This window comes from Erigeron canadensis, chromosome 7 (genome assembly GCF_010389155.1).
Source record: "Erigeron canadensis isolate Cc75 chromosome 7, C_canadensis_v1, whole genome shotgun sequence".
Taxonomy (NCBI): domain Eukaryota; kingdom Viridiplantae; phylum Streptophyta; class Magnoliopsida; order Asterales; family Asteraceae; genus Erigeron; species Erigeron canadensis.
This window is the reverse complement of record NC_057767.1, coordinates 30,893,331-30,919,402: the sequence shown is the minus strand read 5'-3', so window position 1 is coordinate 30,919,402 and position 26,072 is coordinate 30,893,331. Positions and strand designations below refer to the sequence as shown.

At 34.1% G+C, this 26,072-nt stretch overlaps 4 protein-coding genes across 8 annotated transcripts; 3 read left to right on the top strand and 1 right to left on the bottom strand.

Moving 5' to 3' along the window:
* The first annotated feature begins 675 nt into the window (after window positions 1-675).
* Window positions 676-9,898, top strand: LOC122608268 (putative tRNA pseudouridine synthase). Of its 2 annotated transcripts, none has more exons than XM_043781354.1 (9): window positions 676-1,050; window positions 1,362-1,394; window positions 4,336-4,448; window positions 4,530-4,678; window positions 5,503-5,647; window positions 7,021-7,509; window positions 8,092-8,514; window positions 9,077-9,147; window positions 9,536-9,898. In XM_043781354.1, the coding sequence occupies exons 1-7, from the start codon at window positions 783-785 to the stop codon at window positions 8,482-8,484; spliced, it is 1,590 nt and encodes a 529-aa protein (XP_043637289.1). In that variant the 5' UTR covers window positions 676-782; the 3' UTR covers window positions 8,485-8,514; window positions 9,077-9,147; window positions 9,536-9,898. The 2 variants fall into 2 exon arrangements, with proteins under 2 accessions (XP_043637289.1, XP_043637288.1); XM_043781353.1 differs by having other exon boundaries at window positions 678-1,050; window positions 9,074-9,147.
* LOC122608269 (uncharacterized protein At3g17950-like) lies at window positions 3,388-4,292 on the top strand. Its single transcript, XM_043781355.1, has one exon. It carries the CDS (start codon window positions 3,471-3,473, stop codon window positions 4,071-4,073), a length of 603 nt encoding a protein of 200 aa, XP_043637290.1. The 5' UTR covers window positions 3,388-3,470; the 3' UTR covers window positions 4,074-4,292.
* Window positions 9,899-11,519: 1,621 nt separating the features above from the next.
* LOC122607771 lies at window positions 11,520-18,504 on the top strand. 3 transcript variants are annotated; one of them, XM_043780811.1, is made up of 10 exons: window positions 11,520-11,686; window positions 12,138-12,203; window positions 13,191-13,577; window positions 13,728-14,231; window positions 14,588-14,734; window positions 15,844-15,963; window positions 16,390-16,437; window positions 17,247-17,294; window positions 17,388-17,683; window positions 17,768-18,504. In XM_043780811.1, exons 2-10 carry the CDS (start codon window positions 12,161-12,163, stop codon window positions 18,380-18,382), a joined length of 2,208 nt encoding a protein of 735 aa, XP_043636746.1. In that variant the 5' UTR covers window positions 11,520-11,686; window positions 12,138-12,160; the 3' UTR covers window positions 18,383-18,504. The 3 variants fall into 3 exon arrangements, with proteins under 3 accessions (XP_043636746.1, XP_043636745.1, XP_043636744.1); XM_043780810.1 differs by having other exon boundaries at window positions 13,194-13,577; window positions 17,247-17,683; XM_043780809.1 differs by having other exon boundaries at window positions 17,247-17,683.
* A 147-nt stretch (window positions 18,505-18,651) lies between these two features.
* On the bottom strand, window positions 18,652-22,473 carry LOC122607561 (putative wall-associated receptor kinase-like 16). Of its 2 annotated transcripts, XM_043780565.1 has the most exons (3): window positions 21,482-22,473; window positions 20,943-21,104; window positions 18,652-20,049 (listed from the first exon to the last, which is right to left on the bottom strand). In XM_043780565.1, exons 1-3 carry the CDS (start codon window positions 22,395-22,397, stop codon window positions 18,824-18,826), a joined length of 2,304 nt encoding a protein of 767 aa, XP_043636500.1. In that variant the 5' UTR covers window positions 22,398-22,473; the 3' UTR covers window positions 18,652-18,823. The 2 variants fall into 2 exon arrangements, with proteins under 2 accessions (XP_043636500.1, XP_043636501.1); XM_043780566.1 differs by lacking the exon at window positions 20,943-21,104 and having other exon boundaries at window positions 21,482-22,472.
* Window positions 22,474-26,072: the final 3,599 nt, after the last annotated feature.

Here is a 26,072-nt window from a genome sequence, read left to right as displayed (position 1 = left end):
AAACGCCAAGTAAAACTTGAACAAACAAAAATACAACAACATTTCTTCACTTTTCATCAAAATATGGAACCAATAAAGGTAAGCATAATCTATCGGATTGTTAATAACCTACGTTTCAACACTAACTATGTAACGACTCACCTCTAATTTAATCATCCAATGAGACTCACGCTTGATAGAATGTTTGTTTTGGCTTATTACATAAAAGTTAGATGTAAATAATCCAAATTGGCCAAATGATGACCTCTTTTTTACATCTGAATAACTCATTTAAATCTAAATGAAAAACAAAAAACGAGATCAATTCATAATTTTTCAAAAACATTTATCAAGAAAACAGAAAACACTAATTTTCACTTTTTAACAGGGAAATAAGAAACACTTTTTTTTTTCTTTTATTATTTTTCATTTTTAAGATTTCTAACAATTCAAATTATATTAATTGTACCTCTGTATCTCCGCTCTTGCCCTTATCCCCCTTCACTCCCCGCTCTATCAATTAAATTATAACATATTTTCTATTATAAAAAATAACATTTTTTAGTTTTGATTATGTTTTCAAAATTTTTATCTACGATAAAGAACTCATTTTATTTTTTAAATAATTTATAAAGTAGGAAAAAAAAAAAAAAACATTTTACACGACTAAATGCGAATTCATAAACATACATAAACCAAATATACAAAACATACCAAAACAAAGGACCACAAGTGTACACTATCCAAACCTACTTCCTCTTCTTCACCAGACTCTATCCAGTCACTAAATTTCATCATCTTCAATGGCCACCACTTCACTCCGATTAACATTATCTAATTTCATTCAAAATCAATTTCTCACCAAAAAACACTTTCTATTTTCAAACAAAACTAACTCAATCAGAATCCTCTGTTTCTCCTCCGCCGCATCTCCGCCGTCGTCTTCACTCGAAACCCTACCTCCGCCGCCGAACTATTCCGGCAGCAACATTTCTTCATCCGAAAAATGGCAGCCGTACCGGAAAAAGAAAGTCGTTATGCGCGTTGGATACGTCGGTACTGATTACAGAGGTGAGATATTTAATCATTTTTTGTATTATTCTATTTAATTAATTTTACTTTTTACTTATTTAGTTTTTTTTTTTAAATACAATTCTTTTCAAATAACTTTATTTTTTTTATTAAGATATATCTAAAACTATTAATTTTTAAGTTATATCCGCGCAATGCGACAGCGAATATGTGGACTTCTATTATGAATTCCGAACTCGACTCGAACTCGACTCGAGCTTATTCGAGTTGAGCTAATATCGAGTCCGAATAGTTCTGTGTTAAAAAAAAAGGATGAAATTTATATTTTGTGTTTTAAATTTTGATTGTAGGTTTGCAGATGCAAAAGGATGACTCCGTATCCAGTAACTTTCTTTTCTTTTCCTGATAAATTTACAGTTTAGTACCTTATACTTTGACTGCGTTGCTAAAAGTGGCTGATATATTTTCCTTGTATTACTAACAAATTAACAAGTAATGTCCTCCATCCTAAGCCTGATAGAATATTCCAAATAATAAGAATCTTTAGTATAAATAAGCTAGTATCACATTTTAATTATATTGGAAAATATATAGTATTGGAATTATTTATTGGGAAATTTTTTGTTCTGAATAAATTAATGATACACAGGGTTAAGTATGAACTTTTGTTTTGGATGGATGGTGTACAATAAACTTTATATTTATATTTTGATGCAAAGTTTAGTGGGAATTAAAACTTGATATTGGTAAAGTTTCATATAGGGTTTTTAAATAGGTTGTATTAGAGGAATCTTTGTTATTAATTTATTCTACTTGGATTAACTAATGAATGGATGAAAATTAGTCAAAATGCTAGAACGATTTGGAATTTTATAAGTTTTTGATTAAATTTTTAGGATTCTTCTAATAAAGTGCTCATCATTTATGATATGATATTCTGTTTTAGTGGTTTTAAGTATAGACCCAATTTATAATCGATACATATTGTATTCGTAAGGGTTAAAATATCCCTTGATCAAATAAGCATCTTTAACAAACATGCTTCTTGATATTATCACAAAATGTCACGAGTTAACTTGGTTAGAATACATACATATTCGGCTTCCTCAAAGTAAGGAAAAACTCACCCATTTACCTGCATTTTAAGAAAACAGTGGTACTTCAACAAGGTCCATAGGAGTTTTCAAACATGACTCAAGTGAAAAAAAATGGGTCAAGAGTTAAGATGCATTCCACTATAAGATATTGTAATTAGTTTAGATAATTTTTCAAACCACGCCATGGTATCATACAAGTCTTCTATTGAACGTTATTTGATTATCAGGATGGAAATATACAAGTATTAAATTTTGCCAAAACACCCATAATCTTAAACTTCTGATATTAAAAGTTTAAAACAAACTCTATCTAAGTCTTTCTATGCAAATAATAGCATAAATTTTGAAAGCAAGTATAAAAAAAAGGGTAAAAAGCTAGTATTTATATTTTTTTTCATAACAAAACTATATTAATCATATATTATGCTCTCATAGATTATAGTTATACTAATAGTGTAATTTATATATTTTTAATCTTTATAATTACGTTTTTCAACAGTTTTTAAGGCAAATTTATATTTGTAGTTCTCAAACTATTCAAAACACACATATAATCCGTTATTAACTCTTGAAAACACCAGCGTAGGTGCCACTAGTAGTACCCATCATTTTCTCTTAATTAATTAATATAACTACAATGCAAGTGTGTGTGACATGTAAAGATAAGTTAAAGTAGTTAAAGCCATACAAAATGAGCATAATAATAGAGTTAGTGGCTCTTGATTTTAGACTTTCATGTACAGGAAAAAGGTTTAGTGTCATTATTAGTAGGAAAGTCTAAAAGTTGGAGCTCTTAACAATACTATTACCATGTCATATTCATATCTTGATAAAAATGATATAGTCATCATTCTGTTTGAAAATTTTTTATGTTAATCAGTCATGTTTATATAATTTATTTATTTATTAATAGTTTAAGTATAATATCATATGGAGGACATCATTTTTATAATTATAAAGGCATAAATTTCCAATTAGTGAACATTTTTTCTTTATGTATATAATAAGATAGAAACTATAAAGCAGTCATGGTGTCTTTATTTATTTTGTGTTATCACAAATACATATTTATAAAAATTGTTGGTAGCTCAATTATCTAGACTTTGGGTTACTGAAAAGAGAAAACTGATGAATACCATAATTATGAAATAATTTGGTGGTTAGTAACTAGCAATAATTATTAGATCCTTCCAAAAAGTTGCGCACTATTAGATCCTTCCAAAAAGTTGCACACTATTTATATGTACACTTTCTCAAAAGCCTCTTCAGATTATATACACATACAACATATACGAACAGTGTGTGTTTGAAAGAATTCAGGAATTCTGATCTGGGGTGTATTTGAGAGTTACTTCACGTAGGATGACGAGGATGTCACATCTGGCTACCGAATTGATTCCACCATCTTTATCACCGACAATATCTTCTGTTTCATCGTCGGATATAGATACTGGATCAACCGGGTCGTTCTTCCATGAGCGTAGCACCAGCTTAGGAGCTTTAATGGGCTTAAGGATGGCGCCTCTTCCCCCCATCACCTTTAGGACACCTCCGAACTGCCGAGAAGTCGCACCCACTATCAATCTTAGATCAACTCTTCATAGGAGTTTTGTAGGAAGAAGGAGGAGGAAGATGGACATGGCACCAGCTTTGGGGGCAGAACGTAGGAAGAAAAGGGTTAGGAGAAACTGGTGGTGGTTATGTAGGGGCGAGGCTTTAAAGCCATCTTCACTTGGAGAGTTTCTGGAGTTTGAACGGAGGTTTGGGGTTGACGCACTTTTTAGTGATGCAATGATGGATTTAAACTTGGATAATCATCACCGGAATGGTAGCAGGGTGTTATTTGCTAATGGGAGGGTATTACCTCCACCTCTAGTCTCTGACGTTAATGAAGGGAGTCACTGTCGTTGTTCATTTTGTAGAGTTCCAGTTCTGCTGGCAGGAATCTGTGGTGGTGCAAGATAGTTTAGCATGTAACATCTTTAGTTACTTTATTGGTTAGAGTAAGGGAGCTTGGGAATTGGTATAGCATCTGCATCCACTTGTATGTATATATGAAATTTGAAACATGTAATTTTCTCAATAAAAGGACTAGAAAGTGTTAGGTTACTTCTTGTTTGAGTTCTGTTTACAGCTAGCATACACAATAACACAACTTTCTTTCAGCAAGTCATGTATTTGATCCTTTTTATGGTTTTGTTAAAGTACTGTTATTTATGGTATATAGCTATAGAGAAAGAGTTGGAAACAGCTATTTACAAAGCAGGTGGAATACGTGACAGTAACTTTGGGGATTTGAACAAGATAGCATGGGCTAGAAGTAGCCGAACAGATAAAGGAGTAAGTTAAGGTGAACTAATACCACTTGTTCATTTTGGTCCGTCTGGTTTTGTCGTTGCTAATTAATTTGGGTCTCATCAGGTTCATTCTTTGTCAACCATGATATCACTCAAAATGGAAATCCCTGAATATGCATGGACTGGTGACCCCAATGGCATAGCACTTGCAAATCTTGTAAATACATATCTTCCAAAAAATATCAGAGTTTTCAGCATTCTGCCTTCACAAAGGTGAGAAATATGTCATTTTCAACCAATTTACTTTATTACTTATAGTTAAGCTGATTTAGGTAGTGTTTTAATTCAAACTAGTCAAATCAAGGGAAAAAAAAACCTAAAAAAGGAATTAGTTAAATTGTTCAAATGGGTTCAGGTCAATAAGTTGTGGGTCAAAGTGTCAAACCGACCTTTTCCGATGCGTTTAAAAAAATGACTCATTTCAACACAATCCCTTTAAACCTCTGACACAAACTGCCCGACCCTCCCATCTTGCTACTTCTAGTCATCCTACATGCCCAACATGATCATTTCAGCATTGTCCTTGTTTGTATTCATCGGCATAAATCATTGCATCAATATATTATATAAACAATAATGGTAGTTAAAATAGCTGCTGTATATTATGAAAAGGTTACTACAGTTAGATAATACCGTCTCTTAAATATTGAAAAAAAAGGGTAAATGGGCGGGAACCCTCTGGTCCCATGTACCATTTTGGTACCCAGAGCACACACCGCATAGAACTAATGCCTGGTATGTCACCATCCTCACACATGGGATCACAAGATATAGTTACTCCACTTGCCTTTGGCAAGTTTTGAACCTGTGACCTCTAGCCTTCATCTGTGGGTCCATGTGGTCACATGATGGCGGTACCACTGGGGTTTAGTTATAAACTAAATGAAATTTATAATGGTGATGCTGTGTTTGTTGAACCAAAGAGACAAATGAAGACTTTAAAACTCCCTTTTTGTATCTATTCACATTTTAGCAATATACAAAATATAGATATCTTACGTTACCTGATTAAACTTTCTGATTCACTATCTTTCCAGGAGTTTTGATGCTAGAAGAGAATGTAATATCCGGAAATATAGTTATCTCCTTCCTGTCGAAGTCATTGGGATCACTAGTGACTTTAGTGAAGCTGAAATTGAACATCACTTATCAGACTTCAATAGCATACTAAATTCTTTTGAGGTACACTAACAATTTTTTCTTCAGTCCCTTTTTAGTTAATATTTTTATGCAATTGGTTATTTGGCCATATTGGGATTCTCTGAACAGTCAAACCTGAGGGAACATATGTTGTATGGATCTAATTGACTGCGGGCTGTGATAAACTTAATGGAGACAGTCACCAATGTGTTAGTCTTCATGGTTACATGAAAATAAAGTTTAGAAAGAATTCATAGCTATTCCTATATTTTAGATTGGATCAAACTATAATTGGGATTCAGAATCAGGTGGATCAGGACCATAACATCATGTAGATAGCTGATTAATGCTAGGATAGTGATAGCTGAAGGGGTGTTGGTTGGTCATTGTGGGAAATAATTATTTTTATTGCTATTCCAATTCGAAAAAGTCAGTTTTTAATGTTTTGATAAACTAATTCTGCTTCTGTTGATCTGATTCCTTAGGGACATTTTCATATAGAGGGATCTGAAACGACAGAACCAGACCAAACTATTACTGGTTATATAATTTTTTGGTTCCCAGTTCTTGATTTTTTAGAAACCAGGTTTTACTTCGGAATATCTTCATATCGATTCTTTGCGGTAAAACTGGAACCGGAACCAAAGTAGTTCTTTTCTAATTTTTTTTGTTTTGAAACTTGAAACCACATTCTGGATTCTATATTTTACAAAATATAAAACTCCAAGTTCGTATTCAGTTTGTGGTTGTTTTTGGACCGAAACGTTTCTAAATTTGAACCAGACCGATTTATAACCAGAATCAGACCGCTTATGATGAGTCAAGTACTTAAATTATCTGTTTTGTTATTTCATAGTTTTCCACTTCGAGTTTGTTCCTGTCATGTTTTGTGGATGACACCCCTAGTTTCATTCAGCAGCAACAAAACAGATGAATTTTTTTTTTGCCAATTGACCTCTTTTTGAACCTGATTTCACAATGCTTTTTACTCCAAGTTTCAAGGAATTAGTTTATTACTTAAGTAATTAGAATTTCACAAACACTCAGATACCTAGAAACTTCGTAAATACAGCTTCCAACAACAGAAGTACATGAATTCTGATTGTGTAATACGACATTGTTTAAGGCTATCCCAATAATCAGTTTTCCTAGGGCAACTACTTAGTCATAATCATAATCAAATTAGTATAGTGAATAGAAGCCACAATAATCACTTTAGACTCACATACACATGCCCCCTAAATGTTGCCATCTAGAGTTGTTCTGATGTGGAACTTATTGTTGCTTGCTAGCTTAATTTTTTTAGTTGATGTCAACAATGTTGTATTTGCCTTTTATTGTTACATAAAAGGTTTAATGGATATTCTGTTCGTACAGAACTGATAAAAGACTTAACTTTGATGGGGGTATTGTAGGGAAGACATCCATTCCATAACTATACAATCCGAAAAAATTATAGGAATAAGTATTCTACAAAACGACCTCCTAATGTTGGGCGTATTGCCAATAGAAGAGAAAAACTAAAATGGTCAAGTGAGCCATCTGAAGCTATGCTTCAAAACATTGATGAGGAAGAATCATCTGACTTGGCATATGGTGAATCTGATGGAGAAGAAGCTTTTGGGGCAGATGAAATAATTGCAAACTGTGTTGATGAAGAACCTGCATTGTTAATGAATATTGATTCTGATAAGGAACTGGTTAATGATACCGATGCAAATGGGAATGTTTTGAAGGATGTGCCTATTCTAGCTAAATGGCTTCATGAACCTGATGTGAAAGATAGGATAAGTGCTGCCCACTTCAGAAGAATTTTTCAGTGCTCATGTGGAAAACTGGAACAAATGTTTGGAGCGAGCTATGTTGAAATCTCCATTTGTGGGGAATCATTTATGCTTCATCAAGTAAGTGAACTCATTTCTGAATGTATGTACCGAACAAGAGGTGGCAAAAGGGGTGGTCCGGGAGGATTGGCTAATAGGTTTAAATGAGTTTGGGTCTAAACTTTTGAGAGTTTTCTTTAATACTAATTTCATTAATTGTTAAGTCTTGTGTTGTTTCACTGTTTCAGTGATAAGATAATTTAGTTTTCTAACTTCTAAGTAGTTAATACTGAAATAACTGTTATAGTGGAACAGGACCGATATATGAGATATTGGTTATAGCGGTGGTATAGCAGACTAGCAGTAATTTTATGAGAAAATGAGTTAGGAGTTTTAGGAAAATTTTCATTTTACCACTTTGACCCATCACATATAACCTGAAGCAACCCATTGATAGGTCAATGAGTCAAAATTTCCACCTAAAAGAACATTTTTACTCCTTCAGTTATCCATTTTGTGGGCAGTGATAAAATTGATAATGGGCTGGGGCCAACAAAATGAGCAATAGTTACTAGAACTAGGCAACTAGGGAAAGTCTGATGGGAAAAACCCAATTTGATGATATAGCTTTGTTTGCCTTGCTTGATATTGCTATTTGATCAGATCCGCAAAATGGTGGGGACAGCCGTGGCAGTGAAGCGTGGACTACTTCGGAGAGACGTAATCACACTATCGCTAAACAAATTCACACGTATTGTGGTACCGATTGCTCCATCTGAAGTACTATTTCTGCGATCTAACAGTTTTACGATGAGAACTTGTCCTGGTACAAGGCCTGAAATGGAGACTTTGGTTGAATCTGAAGAAATACTAAAAGATGTCAATGATTTCTACAAATCTATCTTGTTGCCTCAAGTTTCAGAATTCTTGGATCCTTCCAGACTTCCTTGGAAGGAATGGGTTGAGTTATTAGATAGAAACACTGGGATTCCAGATTCCCAATTGGATCAAGTCGAAAATGCTTGGATTTCATGGAAGGGAAAATTCCAAAGTTGAGCCAAGGCTGTTATAGTTAGTTTTGCTGAGGTAAATTCTCCAACTTTTGATTTTCTTGTTGTTTCTAATATTGATTCATGCCTCAGTTGAAGCGGGAAAATGGTTACATAGGGCGGGTAACACTGAGTTTTTTCTACCGCTCAATATGGGCCGGGTTCTGTTGAACCAAAATGGTTTTGCTCTTTTTAATCTCATTTCATTAATAATCTACCGTTAATATAAATACTATAATATAAAACATTCATCCTCTCAATTTACTATTAAGGAGCTCCAGTAGGAATGCAGCACGTCACATTCTCTTCCTTCTTCCACCCAATAAGAACGTGACATACCCTTTCTCCGTCTCTTTTACACCGCATTCTCTCTTCTTTCTTCTAGATTGCTTGCCACTAACTACATATAGGAATGATGTCATGATTTTGCACAACATGTGTTGTCGTAAATGGTATGTACCATGCGTACAAAGGTTCTATTGTACAAAAGGTCTTTCATTCCATTTCTGTGTATCGAGTGTAGCCCCACTGATAAATTTTGTTTAGCATTTGACTCCATATGATGACATGTTCCATTTTCTTTTGGTTGTATGCAGAAGATTGTATCTCATGATACTTGATGTGGTAAATACAAACCAATTCTACTGGACCGCTACTTGATGAACAACAGGTTCGTGAAAAGCTAACTCCTCACAATATCACATAGTACAGTTAATCCTTTATTGCTATCTTGATTCATCTGTCGATTTCTATCGAACTCGATCGGTCAGGATTTTCTTTTGCAGCTGATTTCCTAGTAATTTTAGGTAAAAAGAAAACGGCAAAATGGTTAACTTTTCATATGTATCTAAACATGTTCTATCAGGTTGAGCCAAAGAATTCTTGTCCAAAATCTTTAAAGTTTGTAAATTATGTTAATAATGGTTACAGGAACTAGAATAGGGTAAAGTCCATTATATAAGTTATTATTTCCAAATTTAGTCCTCTTTCACTACTCAAGCTTTGTTCTCTGTTTTATTCTTCCGTAATTCTTATTTAATTTTATTTTTTTGCTCTAGATTCATAGCAAAGATGTGCACCACCACCATTACCATTACTGATTTTGGCTTGATCCACCCTTTGACTGCTAGCTTACCATAATGGCATACTCGGGTATCCCAACTAGATATCGCCCCAATATGCGCTGGCTAATGTATTTTAGCAAACATGCTGCACATATTTTATTTCAACTTGCCGTACACCACCTATGAAACTCTTTGATTTCTTCCATGTTTAGCTTAGGTAGTGGTAACATTGCAATGGCCTGTCCGCTTTTTATCTTTGAGAATTTCTTGGGTGGTGATTTCATTGTAACCTCAATTGTATGAACTGTATTATACATTCTGAATCCTCTAAAAAAAGGTCGGCTATCTTAATCTTAATCTATACTCCCTATATAAACAAACTATCCCTCTCCAAATTAAACACTCTACATTTAAATTTCCAATTTTACCCTTTTAATTTACACTACCACCAAACACTTTAATCTTGAAATATCGAAAATACCTTTAAGAAAACCTTACGTCCAATTTGTCTCCCTTCCTTTTCCCTAAAGTTGCTCACATATTATACCAAAAAACACGCCCATACATCACCCCAAAACAAAACACACATCTCCTCAGAATTGCCTCCTTCTAAAACACACATAGCCACTGCCTCCTAAAACCACCGTCGTCTCCGCCGTCTAAAACACACATAGCCATAGATACGGTGATCCGGTAATCGTGCGGGTATCGCTAATTAACCAACGTTTTTTCCTATGCTTCGTCGCATCGCGCGAGTACAAGGCTAGTCTTATATTATCTTAATTTTAATTTTAATATATACTTTAAGACAGTTAAACTAATGACTTATTAACCAATCAACTCGGATTAGATTTTTTTTTTATACAATAATTATTATTATTTTTAGAATGAGTTAACTAAAGAAATCAAAAACGGAAAAGAAAGGAAAAAAATCAAGAAAAACAAACTAAAAATAATCAAAAACGAACTTTCTTTTGGTACTTTTACTGAGATCTCTACTCTATATATATTTATACTATATTATAAAAAGAATAGCTTTCATGTTGAAAGTTACATGGGGAAACTTTCTAAAATACCTTTAATGATTATATTATATTACTAGTCATTTATCTTTTAAAATATCTCAATCAACCCTTTACATCAATATTATCCAAACCACGTGACACCACCTTTACCACCAACCGCCGTCCCCCACCAGCACACCGTTGCCGCCACGAACACCATTGTATTGCGTGGATATCATGTTAGTAAACACTAGAGTAAATCCATTTTAGTGTTCGTCTCTATTTATTACGTTTTTAGCAAAATAAATATTGAACTTGAGGTTCACTAGTCAACTACCCAATGTGGGATTACCAATTATTGTACCCATACCCGTCGATAAACGTGTTTTGTTTCTAATATTAAAGAAAGAAGAGTAAGAGGGAAGGTTGGAGTTTATTAATTGGTTGGAATGTTAAAAAAATTGGTATATCTCGACAACTCATCAGCGAAGTCTGTAGGGGCCACAGATAGATAATGTTGTCTAGTAGTAGACAACTCACTGTCATGTTACCCTCCAAAGTCAACGATTGCTATCTCCAAGTAAGGATGCTCGAAAATCGAAAATCTGAAAATATTGGTACCAAACTGATACCGCTACCGTTCGATGTTTAGGACAATATTTGGTTACCACTTTTGATGATAACAGGTTTCGGTGCAATAATATTAGTCAAAATACTGGTTGTAATATGATAGGGGATTCTCAGTTCTTGTTCCTACTCGATCTTCCTTTAAGTACTAACAACAAAGTAAATTTGTTGTAAACCAAATTATACGATAACATGCTATTACTACAAAGTACTAAAATGGGATTACATTCTCACAAATAGACTGGTAGCTGCCTTTGTGCAATTTTGTGCCATTTACAAACGTACGAGGGTCGCAGACTCGCAAGTAACCCCACTTCTTCACACACACACACACGTACGTACAATCATATAATTTAATCTATAAATACACATTCTCCTCTTATGATCAACAGTTTTACTAATCCAAAGTCAATGCAATAAAAACCATCAAAAGCCAACTGTTGTTCGATCATCATCATCCAAATTAAGAATCTGCGGTGTACCATCATCATCGTCATCGAATCGTCCAAATAAGGTTTGTTTGTTTACCATTTCCTTATTTTTAAACGGAGTACAACTTTATGATTTCGTACTTGTTAGTTTTATAAATATTTGTGCTGTGTTCGGTCACCATCCAAATATTAGCACGGCAAATAAACCAAAGAAAATCACATTAAAATTTTTGCCCTCGGTTTTCACTATTTTAAACGACTAAAACCCGGTTATACAGTCCGGTTTATGGGCCACATTTTTTTTATGAACTTTTTTTAGTTTTCGGGTTGGTCTGGTGCACAACCGGGCTGGATTGGTTTTTGGTCAATATATAATCACCCTAGTTAATCGGTATTCAATATGTTACATTTTGGATGACATGCAATTTTGTACTATCCTTGGGTGCATAGTATATCTCCCTTATATACATTTACACATTTAAACATACAAAAATCTTCATGAAATCTAATTTAGTACTGTACTATTTTCAACAGTCTTTATTCGATCGATCTAATTAATGGATTCTTTAGGCACTTCGAGCAGCAATGTCGTCAATGAAGGTATGCCCGGTTCACATTATCCTTTCCGTTATATGTATGTATATATATGTAAGACGGCTTAACCTTTATGGTACGCGCCCCAAGCTAGACCAATATTTTTGTGGCTTTTTTCTAAAGTGTCCAACAAAAATCACTATTTTATCCAGGCTTTGCGCGCCCCAAGCTAGACCAATATCTTTGTGGCTTTTTTCTAAAGTGTCCAACAAAAATCACTATTTTATCTGGCTTTGCACCGCCAAATATATGGAGGGTTTAAAATGTTGTTTTTATCTATTATTTGTATGTGTAAAAAATGTTTAAATTATTTATATAAAGTTTATTTATCTAACCAAACTCTTTAATCAAATTTCACACTTAATTTAAATTGACATAATAGTCAACCCTTTTAACCTTTCTTGTGACATTGTAGACCGTAAATAATATTTTATGATTTTTAGTTTAGAAAGACTTCTTTCTTGTGACATGAGTAAGTAATACTTGCATCTGGAAAAGTATTAAGCTTTTGAATGTAATTCTATAAATAGTCAACCCTTTCAAGAGATTCTCTCAAGCTGTTTTCAACTTGATAGATCAAGTTGGAAACATCTTGACCCTTCCATGAAAATCAAAGGAACTTTGAATCTTGACCCTTGATTTTAATCCAAGCGCCAAGAGCTGCCTAACATGACTAGTCATTTTTGAAATGAATAACATGTTTTAATATACAGTATTAAGTTCTTGAAGTAAATCAAGACCATCAATAAACTATCACCATATCTTAAAATTTTCCCAATATAAATACAATGCTCTTTTAAGTCCTAGCTCAAAACGTAAACATTAGTCCAAAACCTAAGATACTTAAGTCCGAAAGCTGAAAAACTTAAGGATGGTAAGGAGTCCCTAGGTCCTTCCATTAACATTACTGGGCCGGCTTGTACATATGTTTCAAATTCTTTATGGAAGTAGAAATCTATGAGTTTATGATAAAGAGTGATTGTAATTATGTAGCAGGAGATTCACAACAATATACCCCGCACCTTGGTCAGATTCCTATATCCAACTTTGTGTCTATTAAGCTCTCTGGTGAAACCAACTATGATCTCTGGAAGAAACAAATGATGTGCCTCTTGGAGTACCATGACATGGTTTATTTCATTGACGGCACGATGAGAAACCCCATGCATGATGAATGGAATAAGTGGAAAGATACACTTGTGAAAGGATGGATCTTTGGGACGTTAAGTGAAGATGTGTTGGCCACTGTTTTAGATCTCCACAATGCCTATAGAGTATGGGAAAAGCTTAAGAATAACTACGATAATTCTACAAGGCTTCGGGCCATGGGGGCTCAACTTTACACAAAGAGAGATATCAGCATCATAGGGAAAAGAAAATGTACGTAATTTGGTAATTGTTTTGGATTTCTCATTAGTTAAATTGTTGTCATTGATCGACCTTCTGTCATTGCAACGATATCTGGCTAGAACCACTTATTTGTGGATTTCCCAATAAACTAACGGTTGTCATTTTCTCTCATTTAAATAGCTGCGACAGAGTACATACCATTACATAGAGCTATTATAAGGGGAGACTGGGATAAAGCCCAAGAGTTTTTTAACAACGACAGAGCTGCATTGACAGCCAAAGTCAATACGGAAGGTGATAGCCCACTTCACCTTGCTATCACTACATGTCAGAATATCCAGTTTGTTGAAAATCTCCTAATGGAGATAAACCCGGCATCACTTCCAAGTCTTGTGAGTTATAATCAAGGCGTGAGTGTACTGCATTGTGCTGCAATAGTTGGCAACACCAAGGCTGCAAAGATGTTGGTGGAGAAAAACCCCTGTTTGTTATTTGTTGTCGACGAATTGGGTTACTTACCTATCCTTAGAGCTATCCACAATAATCACAAGATAACTGTCTTATACTTGCTTGAGGCTTGCAAAATTTATATTGATCTCTCCCAAATCGATGGTTATCAAAATCCCTTTGAGGGAGAGCACGGTTCATGGATTCTTGGTGGATTGATCAATCTGGGATATCATGGTTAGTTTAAATTATTTTATTTCTATCTCTACTACATAACATTACGCAAGAAACTTGTACTATCGATGATCGATTAGAGTCAACATGCTTCTATAAGAGCATCCCTAATGCATAAGCTTTTTAATAAAAAACTTTTCATAACCTTTTCATTAACCTAAGAAAGGCTTATCAAGTCATCATTGCAAAGCATAACCTAGTTAGAAGTTAGAACATATATTTTCTTAAAGTAAAAAAGCTATCCTTCAAATATTTATTGGGGATAATGCATATAACTCAATAAGCAAGTATCACATATTATACAACATTCTCACATCCATCATTTTTAGTTATATTCATATTGTAATTGTTATACACAGATATTGCATATGAGTTGATCAATGAGTACTCTGACTTGGCAATACCAGAGGACGTGACTGATACTCCATTGATGTGTATAGTGAATCAACGAGACCTATATTATAGTGCAACGCGATACAACTCCTACCAAAGATTTGTTTACTCTCGTATGTTTTTTCACCTGCTAGTAATTTATTTTAGAGGAAAAAAAAACCGACATGGAAACACAATTTAACATACAATTTTTTGGGTTTTCACGTAGTAGCCACCAAAATTGCAAGGATATATCGAAGTTTGTGTTTTTTTCAACGAGTTGATAAAATCGCAGGAATACCTTGTGAGTTGACAAAATCCCAAGGTTCTGCAATTTGGTCAACATGTAGGTTTTGACCAATGATTTGGTCAACTTGCAGTGCAAATATGGTCAAAACTCACTAAATCTTTTTGGTTTTAATTCGATACAATGTTGTGAAGTGTTGCAAGTTGTTTATATAAGTGTGTTGTAAAATGTAGGTAGCTATCATTTACCATTTGTAGTGATGGTGGATGAAGCTTGACCAGAAACCAATGATCAGAGTTTATTTTTAAATGGGATCAGCAGCAGAATATTAAAATAGAATCGTGATGACCCATTATGGAAACCTTTGAACCATGATGTATTTCTTTATAGAATAGTGAGACTAACCCGATACAACTCTGTCCATGCCACCCATATATCTGATCTGGCTGATCGTAATATTTTGGGTTTCTTAAGCAAGTGATGTGAGCTGGTGGAACTTGTGTTAACTGGTGAGTGGTTTGATGCGAGTATATATACCAGTTTGCAGGTTGATTGGGGGAAATGCAACAGAGTTTCTCCCAGTCAAGGAAAACTTAAAAAGTCAAACTTTTGGGGTATCATTTGATTTGACTACTTGTCTCATGAAAACCCAAATAAAACATTAGCTAAATCTGGAATGGAGTTGGCTAAAAGTCAAAGTTTTATCTTTAAATCTGGATAAAATAATGATAATTATTTTTTACGTTAGTTACATGTCATGTAGTCTGTATCCAGTTCACCAAGTACATTAGAGCTAGGCCCAGATCCTGATGGAGTGATGGCCGGGTGTCATTTTGTCGGAGTCAAATATGATATGTGTTATGGCAACCCTGTTTGTCACAGATAACATTCTCAATTAATGTGTTTTCAACACTATAGATACAATGTTTTACTTTTTAATTTTTACTTTTAGGCAAAATAATCATGATCTGACTAATAACTATTTTCGTTATCAAGATTTGCCGACGGGGAACAACATTGTAGACAATGCAGATAACATGATCTCGGATATTGAAAACCCTGAGACATACAACACCAAGTTTGTCACCAAGTGCAAGAGGAGCTACTTTAATACTGGTATCATATATTCTATTGATCTTTGTCATTACTTTTAGCATGTTCATACTAATGTTTACTTCTACCCTGGTATCATATATTCCTTTTGATCTTTCATTTTAATTTTTAGGATGTTCATACTAATTAATGTTTACTTTACTTCCCTTTCTTGAACATATTTGGTTATCTCAACTTTATATATGATACCAACACTCGAAAGCAGAATGCCAAACTTATTGCAATTGTGGCATTTAAATGAGACTTGTCGAACTTTCTTGTGTCACCACTTCCACGACCTTGGTGGTCATTTACTTTGACTTCTCTGTTTATGTTATCAATTTTAGATCTTTTAGTAGCTACCAAAAATATGTAATATTTGTGGTGGTTTTGTTTAACTTTGTATTGTGTTAATTTTTTCTGATTTTTAATTTGCGATCTCTTGTGCAGTCATTCAGATGATTTATGTCAATATTTGGAAAGCTGCATTACTGCATGGTAAGGAACCTTTGAAGTGGATTCTTCTTAAAAACAATACTTAGGGGCCGTTTGGTTTACAGATTTAGTCAAACCATAATACTAATAATATAGTACTAATATACACTATAAAACAAGGGAAAACTCTTGGTCCAACCCATCATATGCATCTCCATCATTAGTGATGCTAATTGCATAAGCTGCAAACAGAGGATAAGGTTTCGATTATATGAGACCTTCCTCTATGCTTCATGCGCATATTGAGCCACCATCTTGAAGAAAAATTGACGATATAGTAGATTACTAGTTATTGCAATTTTCCTTGAAGTTATTAGTTGCTGCATAAACATCTATATTAACCAGCATTTAGCCTAGCTAACAGTAATCGTGTGCACTATAACCAAATTGATCCTTACACTTACACTTTTAAGTGTAAGGATCAATTCTTTGCAAGTGATTTCTTTGCAATTGCTTTGTGTGAAAATTTTGCATGTGAAAAACTCATCTTTTCACTTGAAGTACATGTGTAAGATTTGTACACACTTGTATAAGATTTGCACAAACACTTATTAGTGTGAACATTTTCTTTCACACTTTTATATGTCAAACTTTTTAATTTGTTCAGTTTTTGATTTAGATAAGTTGTACACATTTATAAGTGTGAAAATTTTAACCAAAAAATTTATATACGAGTAGTTTTTAAAAATGCGAATTGCATACTATTTACAAATGGCTCATGGGTATGGGTTCATCTATATTGAGACATAGTTACTCCTTATCATGAAAGTTGTTATCAGTAATTGCCTATTTTAGATTTAAATAACCTACAGTGCCACATATCAAGCGCCTCGAGGAAGACAAACTGAAGCACAATAAAGGTATGATGATACTAGAGCGTATATGTGAAGAAATCGCTAAAATAAATAATGTGGCTGAGATTTACAATCACATTTGTGGGGCCTTTAATATAGCTGTATTAAACGATACTCCTGAGGCTGTTGAAACAATCGTTAGATTTTTCCCACAAGCAATTTATACAAGGAACGAGGATCAATTACTTTCACAAGTTGTAGCAAGACGCCGTTGTGAGATGGTTTATAACTATTTAGAAGATCAGGTGAATGGAAGCAATGATCTACTTCGGATAGCCTATGACAAGACGGATAATAATATTTTGCACTTGGCTGGACTATTGGCACCTATAGAAAAACTCAATGTGGTTTCTGGTGCTGCTCTGCAAATGCAAAAGGAGGTACAATGGTTTAAGGTGAATATATATGTTTTCTCCCTTCTATTAATAAAATTTCTATAAGTATTACTTTGCTTGTATTGACATGTGTTCGAATTGCAGAAAATAGAGAAATTTGTGGTTCCTAGCTCTAAGGAAAAAAGGAACCAAAATGGAGATACCCCAATTATGGTTTTTCGAGAAGAACACAAGCAACTAAGAAAAGAAGGTGAAGAGTGGATGAAAAAGACATCAGATTCGTACACAATCACGGCCGCTCTCATCATTACTATCGTTTTTGCAGCAGCCATTACTATACCAGGTGGTAACAATGGAAATACCGGGAAACCAATTTTTGAGACAAAAGCCAGTTTCATCATATTTGCAGTCTCGGATGCAATCTCATTGTTCACATCCACCACGTCCTTATTGTTGTTTCTATCCATTCTCACAGCACGTTATCACGAGGATGACTTTCTCTACAAGTTACCTAAGCGATTAATATTTGGTCTAGTGATGCTATTCTTGTCTGTGACATCCATGATGGTAGCATTTAGTGCAACACTGTATATTATGTTTGGACAGGGAAAGGAATGGATCCTAATTCCGATAGCCGCATTAGCATGTCTGCCAATTGCTACATATGTGATATTACAGCTTCCGTTGCTTGTTGAGCTCATCTCTTCAACATATGGTCGCGAAATCTACAGTAAAAGAAGTGATAGTAGGAATAAATAGCACCATTAGGGGCCATGTCTTCATTGTAATGACTTCAATTGTGAGTTATTGCCTTTGTACAAACAATCTTCTGTAATTTGATAATGTAAGTAATGCACATGTCTTGTAACTTTTTTTTACAACTCAAACAGTATTTAATTTGTGACAATTGACTTTTCTCCTTCCTAGGATATACTGTAGTTTATATATCTTAGAATGAAATTTTAACAAATGTTTTTTTTTTTTTTTTGAAAGGCAGAAAATTATTTCAGCATATATAAAAATACTTATTTCAAAAAACATAATGCATTGAACATAATATGCAAGTACAAAGTCACAAGAAAAATAGAAATCTTACACTTGAAAACATATAATTATACACAGACAAGCAATGATACAAATGGTTTGATAACCCAATTATAATATGTAAACTTTCATGCAGAATTCGGTTCGTAATCTTAGTCAGTTCTTTATAACTGGAGCACTATGTGGGGCATCCCGGTGGTGTGGCTTGGATTTGCCTCCAAAAGCATCACTATCTGTGTTACCCATGGTAGGAAAAGTATACGTAGTCGTTGATTCCATTTCCATCAATAAACTACTCGTATCGTCGTGGTTCTCTTCACTTACGAAAGGATGATTGCCAAGCTTTCTCAAAGTGTCAAGCTTCAAAGTCACTTCTTTCATGCTAGGTCTGTTTGCTCCTACTTGTCTAAGGCATCTACATGCCAAATCACATGCTGCTTTTAGCTGCTCAACAGTTGCCTCTTTTATCACTTGAAGATCAACAATCTCAGCCAGCCGATTTTCCTTCCTCGCCTTCACAAAATGCGTTGCAAGATTTCTATCCTCTAAAAATCTTTCCACACACAGAGGTTTTTTTCCTGTTAAGAGTTCTGCAAGAACTACCCCAAAACTGTAAACATCACTCTTATCTGTTAAATGACCCGAATGAAAATATTCAGGATCCAAGTATCCAAATGTCCCTTGAACTAGAGTAGTGACTTGATCATGACCCAAAGGGACTAACCTTGAGGCACCAAAATCTGCAATTTTGGCTGTGTAATTTCCATCCAATAGTATATTAGTAGACTTCACATCTCTATGTATGATCGCCATTCTAGTATCGGTATGAAGATAAGCTAGTGCACTAGCTGATTCATGTGCTATCCTTAGACGATGATCCCATGACAATCTCCCCAAACCACCATTTTTTTCATGTATGTGATAATAAAGAGTGTCATTAGAGACAAATTCATAAACTAGTAATGGGACATCAGTTTCCAAACAACATCCCAAAAGCTGCACCACATTTTGGTGATTAATCTGTGTAAGAATCACCATTTCGTTTATGAATTGCTCCCGTTGTTCTTGATCAAAGCCTTGGGACTTCTTGATTGCCACAACACGCTTGTCTGGTAGAGTTCCCTTGTACACAGTACCATTACCTCCTCTGCCAAGAATCTTACTTTCGGCAAAATTATTAGTCGCTTTTTCTAAATCTTCAACACAAAATATGGTCATGGAACCCACAACCACGCCACCCTTGGTTTTTAGTTTCTCTTTTAATAGTGTGCCTCCATTTTGCTCAAAAAACTTTTCTCTCTGTTTCATTAACTTTCTCTTCTTGGCTATGAGGTACGACACTACTAATGCAATCAATATTGTGAGCAATACTAACGCCGTACCTATGACACATTAACATGTTTAGAATTTAGAATTGAAAATTTTATGTAGCAACATCAAGTTTGACTAGATGTAGAACATTAACATGGAATTAATTATTGTGATTAGTTTGGCATATAATATGTATTATCTTAAGCTATATTTGTTTGAACATCCATTTCCCACCAAATGACAATTCTACCTTTGCAGTTAGATTAGAATTAAATAATCTACCTTTTTTTATATATATATGAATTAAATTTGAGACAACGTAACCCAAACTAAGGTGGGTATTTGAGTTTGAACAGAGTGAGTATCAGTTTAAGTTCATCAAAATTAGGTATAGGGTATGTTTGGCAATTAAGAGCTTAGTTAAAAGGAACTTATTTTAGCCTGAGCTTATTTTTAGAAATATTTGAGCTTCTAATTTGTTCGGTTGGTACTTTGTGTAGATCTTATCTATCAATTAAGTTCATGAAAAAATAAGCTACTTTGAACAGTTTATAAAACTAGCTTGAGGTTATATGTTAACATACATAGATATTTTTAAATGATTTCTATTATACGAGTATTATACTAGTGTGACGTGTTATGTCATTTTATATTCTAAAGTTTCGGCTCCGGCTCCGGCTCCAATTCCAGCTCAAGCTCAGACTACTTTTCTAAACATCTCTATAAAAACAAAAGTTTGGTTTCTAGCTCTAAAAATAAGCTGTACTAACTAATAGTTTCAACTACCAGCTACAGTTTCAACTGCCAGCTACGAAGCTTTCAGTTAGTTTTACCCTTTTACCAACATAATGTGTAAAATTCCTTGGCAAACAAGAGTTTGTTTGTGAGTTTGTGTGTGTTTCACATATATCTTCACATGTTGTTAAAGATCAAAGAACTACTCCATATATATATGTTCACTTACCTAAAGTGACTATGAGAGTTTGGAATGGTTTATTGTGACAACCATATCTAGTTTTGGCGTCACCAGAATACCCCTTCTTACATTTGCACGTGTAGTTCCCGTCAGTATTAGCACAAATTCCATGACATGGATATATTTCCGGCTCTTTACACTCATTGATATCTAGACATGAAAAAGATTATTATTAGCAACTTAACATTATATATACATCATACAACTCTTTATAGCGTAAAAGGATACAAAACTGTACAAACTATAAATTTTGCTGCCAATATTTACGCCTTAAACCCTTTATGATTTCTGCAGGGGGCCGCCAAAATCTTAGATAGCCTGATAGACACCCCCCTCATTTTTGGTCCGTAGTTAATTTTAACTTGTGTTGACATATCTTTTTAGCTCTTGGTTAACATAAATCAGTGCATGTATCTAATTTTTGGCTGCAGGGAGTTTTATTTTGTAATGTAAGTTTTTGCTCCTTGGAAAACAAAAAAACTTAATTAGGGACAACATATATGGTATGGTATTAACTTAGATTGTACCTTGGCAGCCAGGCAACAGGTAAGGATTTCCTCTATAGCCTTCTTTACATAAACAGAGGTAACCACCGGATTTCCTTGTAGAGTTAACACATTTGCTATTAGACCGGCAGGCGTAATCATATGATCTTTCGGCTTCTACACAACTCACATTACCAATAGCCCAATCTAGAACTACTGGCACGGTAGCTTCAATCCTACTGACAAAGGAATCATGGTTTTTTAAATCCCTTTCATCATTGAACTTGAATTCTTTCTCGTCACCGACAAATGCATATGCACAACGTTTGGAAGAATTCATCTCATCCGGGCCTTGCAAGGAATCAATCTGGGTTTCGTAGTAACTCATGTCTTTGGGTATTGGAGACTGACAACAACCATTTCCCGGACACTCCTTACTTAAAGCATCGTCCGGTTCTGTGCAAAACGCCATACAACCTGTTGACACGTTTCTAGACTCTGTTCCTGAGTTCAGCCAAGCATAATCGTAGCAACCAATGACCGTGAACTTATTAGCTTGCGAAAAGGTGTAGGGACAACTTGCAAACTTTGCCAAGATACCATATGAATCAGTTGAATTTTTATGATTATAGCATGTGCTAGCCACCAAATTGGATGTCCGCAGTGTAGAATCAGATATCAGTCTTATGGAGACATAATCTGATTCTGTCAAAGAGGCTCTTGGAGGGTCTAAAGAAGTGTTGCAGTGAATGTCAAAACCATGGCCTATAGAACAGTTTGAGTTTAGGCCAATACCGAAAGGGTAGGGAACGATTAAGTCACCACATCTGCTTTCGCAACCTGGCTTTGCTAAGTTCCCGGTAGCATTAATGAGAGTGTAGGTTTCGTAGGGGGAAGGGAGATTGGTAGATGCTGTAAACGAGAGCATTAGAACTATAGCTAGAACAGAATATTTCATGGCTGTTGAATTGCTTGTTTAATTAGTGCTAGTAATATGAGTATATCACTATATAATAATTAGATGTGGTTCACAATTGCAAAGCCATAAAAAAGACCTTACTCAACCTCATGATTAGGTATATATAACTTATCTTTGCTAGTATGAATGTCGGGATAATTAGCAGTAAAAAATGAGAGGTCATGCTTCTTAGTACAAAATGGAGGATTGGATCCAATCCACATCTTTTTATGTGAGTGAAATGAGCTCTCATATACGGCTTCCAGATAAGAGGATTTCATAAGTCGTTACCCATATAGAATATGTAAGCAACGTAGCCTAGCCAAAAAGTTCGTATATATAGATCATGACATAAGTTATAATTTGTACGGAGTTACAGGCTGCACTCAAGAACGCTCTACAAAAATCTTCTTCGTCATGGACTCTGAATTCAATTTTTTTTCGTTACTAGTTTAAATTTACAATGCTAATTAATTTAATACCGTGTACCAGGTCATGTTCATTTATAGTTATCTTGAGCCTTATCTGAGTGTACTTCTCAATATAAGCTACTAATAACAATAGAGAAGCCAATGAGGTCTTTGTGACTTCGTCTAATGGTCCAAAGAGAAGTGATCAGAAAGCTTTGCTTCACAAAAGGTCTGGGGTTCAAACTTAAGCTCAATTAGCACATGTAGGATTAGGTAATTTGTCTTAGACTAGAATACTATCTCAACTGAGGTTGTACATTCTCGGATTTAAAACAAGGAAACCGGCTGATGAGGCAGATTTGTACACGTACGACTCATACAACCGAGAAAACTTAGTTAATAGAACAAGGTTTCAGGCATCCTGTTCTTGGTATTCTTTATGTTTTGATTAGTTTTATAAGATTTGTTGGTTTTGTTCAACATCACGTTTATAAATGAACATATTTATCAAAAGTCACTCAGTTTTAGTCTTGGGCAGGGCACCTGAATTGATTCACATTCTTGTTACTAATATTTACGAAAGTTAATATAAACACAACATATGAGTACTTTAGTGCGTGATATTTTTGGTCATCGTAAATTTGCAACAACGAGTCAGATTGCGTTAGTTAGACTTCTGCAGAAGAATGTGCGACATGGATTAAAAAACTGTACGTAGCTCAATTGCTCTTACATAAGACACTTCAATAGTATATACTATATGTAGTTGTATACTATTTGTATTGAGATAAGATATGTGTTGCAGCATGAAGACAAGATAGCAAAAGAAAACTGATTTGTGTCATTAATTAGTTTTCGGAAAAGACTATGATATGCACATATTATTTTCTTATTATTTTACAACCAGAACAAATGATTTCAAAGGAAGCTGATTCATGTGATTGATTTGATACTTTCTGTCATTGTGTTCATAATAAGTTAGGCTGCATTAATTGGATTTTAGCAAAATATTGTAAGATATGGGGCCTGATTCTATGGACTATTATTGAAAGAGACTCAGGTTAATTTTCCCATATGATTTGTCTGAAATGTATGCATTATTGGTTTCAATGGACTTATATGAATGTTTGAGACTTTTTCTAGTATTACTTTTGGGTATTCTGTGAGGTTGTAAGTTTAGTTATGATAAGATGCAAATGCTAATAGACCAAACAAGTTCAAAGCTACATGAACTAGAAGATGGACATACACAATCTGTTTATGCTGCTCTGCATCGACAATAAAAATGGGCCTCGTCTTTTTTAAAACCATTGGCAGCGGCTTGTCAGTGGGTTGTGTCGGGTTTTTTTTTTTTTTTTCCCTTGGTTAAGTGGTGCGGAAGTCAAGGGGAATGGATCCAAATAGCGTACGAATAAGAAGCCCAAAACCCGAAACTTTAGATAGAGACCCAAGACATATGACTTTGGTTAGAGGCAGAGGTTAGGGACGAGAGTGTCTGTACTGGTTCTTATGAGTAGAATAAGAAGAGATTAGTAAAACTTTATCATATTTAATTTTATCTTGAAAACCAATCCAGTTGGGAAGGAGCTAGAAAACTTGAAATTAAAGACTATGAGACTTACTCTAGGCAGAAAGATATCTATAATCGTTTATCGAAAAATTTGTACGGATGGGACAAAAACTCCCTCTGTTGGTGTAACTAGGAACAAGACCTATATATTTGTAAAACTAGGAAGTCCGGTGTCTAAGACACCGAACTTGGCCACGTACATTGAAGTCCGGTGTTGTAGACACCGAATTTGCCCACGTGGAATAAATTTGTTGGTGGTCCTTGAACTTCAATTTCAGATTTACAAATATATTGGGCAAGTTCGGTGTCTACAACACCGGACTTCAATGTAAGTGGCCACGTTCGGTGTCTTAGACACCGGACTTCTTTGTTTTGCAAAAGTTTTGAGTAAAGTTCCTAGTTGCATCATTGGGTTGAATTTTGTTCCTATCCGTACAAAAAACTCTCGTTTATCCAATATCCTTGCCAATGTGTTTTCTATGTATTCTTTTCAGCCACATCCGATGACGGTTAGTTTCAAAATATGTGTTTTATAAACTTTTTTGCAAAAATAATATTCATAATGTTTTGCCAATAAAAAAGAAAGAAAATAATTAAACTATAAAGAAAATAGTTTTTGCCAATATATAATTGTTATAGATTTAGTTCAGGTAATTGGTTTATAATAGTTTTTATTAAGTTAAACAAAAGGAAAAAGAGAAGGAGAAACGAATTTACAAAAAGACTAAGCTAAATGATAGGAGAGAGAAGGGAAAAATAGTTTTAGGAATGTAAGATGATCGATGATAAATGTAAAATAAGTTCCTCCTTTAGTTATAAGATAAACGAGATACGTTACCCGGGCGTTGCCCCGGGAGACATTATATTTATTGTGTTCTGTACTGTATAAAAAATATTACATGCTTTTGGAAACATTATATATCTCAAAACCTGAGTTGATATTTGATTTTTTAATGAGTAAGCAATTATTAATTAGAAAAAATCGACAGTAAAATTTTATTACAGATTAATATATTATATAAATTTTAAAAGATAATAAGTATAAAAGTAGAATCTTTAAAATAAAAATACAAACATAATTAAAGCTAACTTCTCAAATCATTGAAAATAGAAAGTGAAACAAAAATAATCCATAATAATAAAACATCAACCGAAAAAACATTGAAACTAATAAGTATTGCAAACAAATTTTTCGGAGATGGTTAGGTGTATATATTCAAAACATACACCCTACTGTTATTTGTATATATACTATGTAATAATTCACTTGTAATAACATGAGATAATCTTAAAAATGTTACAAAGTTAAAAAATAATAATATGCAATTAAAAATAAGTAATCTTTGTAAACAAATTAGAAGCAATTTAAAAGATCAAAACATAATTTGTCAAACCCAAAATTAAGAATATAAGATGGGTCCAAAATAAAATGAAGTTAGCCCATTAAGAAAATGGAAATGGGCCCAAACAAATAAAATGACCCGTTATTATTCTTTACACGTATTTCCGTACCTTTGTTTTTAATATACATATTAATAAATGATTTATATATATTGTTCATGACTTAATCAACTTTTTTATATTCTATGTATAATCTCGCATTTTTACAAGTTTAATCGGAATATCTTTTTAATTATTAACAATGTGTTAGTTTGTAATGAATTTTGCAACTACGAGTCATGTTTGGTCTAATCA